Here is a 4,480-nt window from a genome sequence, read left to right as displayed (position 1 = left end):
AAACTCTGTCCGGATCCGGTTCACAGCAGAGGGCTAACGGTGTGAGCTAACGTCAAATCCCGCCGGCGTTATCCTGGAATCGCTGCCCGGCGGAACTCCTCTAGGGGCCTTCACGGATATGTGCGAGAGAAAATCTGGTTGATATTCGGTGCAGTGCAGTGAAAATAAAGGCAGACTTCCAGCTGCAAAAACTCAGCAACAAATGGAAAACAGACGAGCTGAGAGCTACAGGATGTAGTCTCTGATAAATAAAACATCGTGTCCCTATTGGGTGACCGGTTGTTCTGAGCGCCCCCTGTGGTGGGAGGTAATTGCTACACTCCCAAGCTCATTATAATCAGAACTGAAAAAATAAATCAGCCACGCTTCCAGTTTAGGGGTCACACCTCCTAACCCACCCAGCCACTTGGGTGTGGCTGTCAGTGTACTGTCCCAGCTTTCATCTTATATCCTGGAAAGTCTCCAGGGCACTTTTGCACAGTCTGCAATGTGAATCCTATTGGCCATGGTAGACTCCTGCCTCTGTGGATCTGCTATTTAAGGCAGATCTGCTATGTGCTGTCTTTTTAAGCTGGCCTTTTCTAGCCACTGATAGGATTTCTTGATATCACCCACTTCCTTTATGTGTCCTCATACCTTTGTCTTCATGCTTTTGTCTTCTGCTGCCTAAGGCATTTTTGAGCAGCTCTTTTCCGGGATGTAGCTTCCTGATGTATTTCTGGACACACTGTGTTTAATTCTAGATTGTGGTTCCAAAATTCACGAATCCTTGCCCTCCCTCTTTCCATTGATTATAGAGACAGAGGGATTCTGGGCTTTGGGTGGAGACCTCTGTGCATTGTGAAGATTTTTCATATTGATATCAGTGGCATCAATCTCCTCCTCCCATGGTCAGCTTAATTATTCATTCTTTCTTTCTTTCTTTCTTTCTTTCTTTCTTTCTTTCTTTCTTTCTTTCTTTCTTTCTTTCAATCATTTAAATATACTTATTTGATTATTTTCTTGACTGGCTTTCACATATCTTGTGTAATTCATATTTAGACTTTGATAGCTCATTTGTTTTCATATCTATCAAGTTCCTTTTTTTATTTCCTGATTCATTCGAGCTGCACACTTTAGGTTTATTGGTTTATTTACATTCTCCACTTTTATTTTGGCAGATCTTACCGGAAGTCTTTAGTATTAATTATGACGGACATACAGGTTAGCTAGCAATAGCTCTAACCTCCATCTGTGTTTGTGGTTGAAGCGGTGGTTGGTAGTGATGAAGCCGTTATAGGTAAGACCCGACTGACTTTTTAAATATATATTTTTATGAAAGTATCGGTGTGATGCTTTTTTCCCCTTACAGCTATGATGCTAACGAGCTAGCAGGCGTTAGCCTCAGCACACTGGTCAGCTTCAGTGAGACAGATACCAGCCTTCAACTGAACTATGATCACTCATCAGGCCTTTACCTGATTGTTTTCATATCTCAACAAGGTTACATTTAGGTTAGATTTTCGAGGAATATTTGGTCTGGGGAATATCTAAACTTTACCTCTCTAAGTAATTCAGAAATTCTTCAAAAATCTAAATAAATTAAGTAGTAATTATTAAAAACAGACCCAGAATAGGAAATTAGTCAGTGGAATTGCCTGTGTGTTTATCTGCCAAGCACAAAGACTAAAGTGACATTTACAAATCGTTTTTTCACATTGATATGAAATGGAGATATGCAGTTAGTAACTTTTATTCCTGTGCTAATACAGTTAATAGTATTTAAGTATATTTTTATATTTTCCTTTATTAGAGTAAATGTGAGAAATTCACGTTTCTGTCGTCTGTACTTAAGACGTTATTAGGGCTCAAATTTGAGCTTTGGTGAATTTAAAAACCAAATTTTACTCAGTTCGAAATGTTTTAACTTGGTTTGTGGTACAAGGATCAAATTTTGAATGGCTTTATGAAATATAATAATGTTTTTGAACCTGCAAGCTGTAGTTTGTGGTAACTATTGTGATTTGCATACACAAAAATCTGTTTGTCAATCATGAATATGTACATATGAAAAGAAGATGTACAAAGTGTAGCAGAGACTTATGAGACTGAAGACTGCCAGTTTTAATAACCCAAGCATTTGGGAGTCTATGGAGTTGTTTTATTATTAATATTGTTAAATGAATGAGTGGAAAGGCAGTTGGTCTGATAACATACCGGAAGAGGTTTGGAGACATCTAGGGGAGATGGCCGTGTACTTTTTACCAGAGTGTTTAACAGAATCCTGGAGAGTGAGTGGGTGTCTGTGGAATAGAGAAGAAGCGTACTGGTGCATATTTTCAAGAATAAGGGTGATATACAGAGCTGTAATAACTACAGAGGGATTAAGTTGATGAGCCATACCAAGAAGCTAGGTGATGATCAGTGAGCTGCAGTACAGCTTTATGCTGAGAGAGAGCGCTACAGAAGCAATGCTTGCTTTGAGAGTGATGATGAAGAAGTGTAGAGGAGGTCAGAAGGAGTTGTGCTGTGTCATTTTGAATATAGAAAAGGAATAAGATAGGATGCAAAGAGAGGAATTGCGGTACTGCATAAGGAAGCCAGGAGTGGCAGAGAAGAGTGTGAGGGTTGTGCAACACATGTATGTGGACAGCGATACAGTGGTGAGGTGTGTAGTAGGAGTGACAGATGGGTTCAAGTTTGGGGTTGGATTACATCAGGGAAATCTGTGGACTGCGATGTTTGCAGGGACATTGGGATCTTTTCTGAGAGTAGGGTAGCAAGAGAACCTGGAGTGATGGAAGTACAGACAAGTACAGAATTATGAGCCCCTCTATGAAAATTTCATTTTAAGGAGGAGACAAGTGTAACATTGAAGCTGCAATGAGTAGAGATAAAAAGGTGGATGAGTTTACCATCCAAAGCAACAAAGAGTGCACAAGAGGTGAAGACGAGAGTGCTGTCAGGGTGGAGAGGACAGTGAGTGTCAGGGGGGATTTTTCACATTAGGATAGCAGCAAGGGTAAAAGGAAAGTTTACAAGTTGGTAGTGAGACCTGCAATGATGTATGGTTTGGAAGGGGCAGAGTTACAATGCTATTTGTTGAGAGTGGTGTGGATGAACAAGATTAGAAATAAGTACATAATAGGGACAGCTGAGGTTGGAGCAATTTGGTGACAAATTAGAGCAGCAAGGCTGAGATGGTTGGACATGTGCAGAGGAGAGATACTGGATATACTGCACAAAGGATGGTGATTATGGAGCTGCCAAGCAGGAGAAAAAGTAGAAGACCTGAGAAAAGACTCATGGGCGTAGTTAGGACATATAGAAGGTTGGTGTGAGAGAAGAGGAGGATGCTAGAGATGGTGTGAAATGTAGGCAGATCCCCCGTGGCGACGCCTAAAGGGAGCTGCCGAAAGAAGAAGAACAAGAAGAAGATGATTTTAAATGACTGAGTTTATGCCACCTCTGTTTGCTCATCAAGGCTACATTAGCCACTACCACGTCAAGCAAACTATCAGCTGTTGAGTAGCATTGTAGGTAATGTGGGTGCCTGAATATGACAGGAAGGAAGAATGAGTGGACTAAGAAAACCTCTGCAGTGCTGCTGCAGTCATTTTGAACCACACCAAATTAAAATTAAACATAGGAGAAGCAGTGTTTGGAGATTTTCAGCCTTTCAGCCACAGCTGGGTCTGATTTGTGATTTTAAAACTTAATCACGGCTCATTAAGATGCTGTTTGAGTTCCATTAATCAGTCGCCGTGTGAGCTTCATTCATCTGATTTAAGAAACGCATCTCTTCCCCTTTCTTACCGGCTGGCCGTGTGCATAGGACATGTCGGCAAACTCGAGACTAATCAGCCTCGATTAGTCTTCCTGATCGTGACGGCCGCTGCATCAGCTTGTTGCTCGTCTTCATGGCAACCGTCTCACAAGCTGTTCGCCCTCTTGTTGCAGGTGTTTGTGGAAACTGAGAAATGATCTTCTCGACCACCTGAACTAAGAAGAAACATTGACTGCAGATGGAGAATGGAGACCTGGGTCACATGGTGGGTAGTAAACGGTTTTAATTTTATAACACAATATGATTTCTTTTATAATATCCAGTATTTAAAAGCATTGCCATCACATTAGCCAAAAATTACCATAAGAGAAAAGTAATGCTGTCAGTGATGAGGTGCATGACCAAAAGCTCAGGATATTATTTTTATTAGTATTTTTCATAAGAAGGCGTTTACTGGTTTATTGTGGCTCATTTTTCTGTCAGGACTATATAGAATATGAAACTGTTAACTGTTATCTGAATAAATAAATAACTAAAACTACAATAAAGTAAGATCATGAAAATAATAAGTTAATCCACACAAACTCCATTTAGACTTTGTCTTTCAAACTTTGTAGTGCAAATTATTCTGTCATGAAGGAAAAACACCAGTTAAGAGGCACTTTGGCTTGCTGTGCACAGGCTTGTCATTACTTACTGTTATTTTAATGACAA

General features: G+C 40.3%; 1 protein-coding gene across 1 annotated transcript in view; it reads left to right on the top strand.

Moving 5' to 3' along the window:
* Window positions 1–1,155: 1,155 nt before the first annotated feature.
* kctd6a (potassium channel tetramerization domain containing 6a) overlaps window positions 1,156–4,480 on the top strand; it is a 29,045-nt gene continuing 25,720 nt past the window's right edge. Inside the window, exons 1-2 of the mRNA XM_005749476.2 lie at window positions 1,156–1,279; window positions 3,940–4,031. Of these exons, the coding sequence (XP_005749533.1) occupies window positions 4,005–4,031 (27 nt within the window). The 5' untranslated portion in view covers window positions 1,156–1,279; window positions 3,940–4,004. The remainder of the gene's footprint in view (window positions 1,280–3,939; window positions 4,032–4,480) is intronic.

The sequence above is a fragment of the Pundamilia nyererei genome, unplaced genomic scaffold, assembly GCF_000239375.1.
Source record: "Pundamilia nyererei isolate P.nyererei 1_Seehausen unplaced genomic scaffold, PunNye1.0 scaffold00246, whole genome shotgun sequence".
NCBI lineage: Eukaryota > Metazoa > Chordata > Actinopteri > Cichliformes > Cichlidae > Pundamilia > Pundamilia nyererei.
The sequence above is the reverse complement of the archived record's forward strand: the minus strand, read 5'-3'. Positions and strand labels throughout refer to the sequence as shown.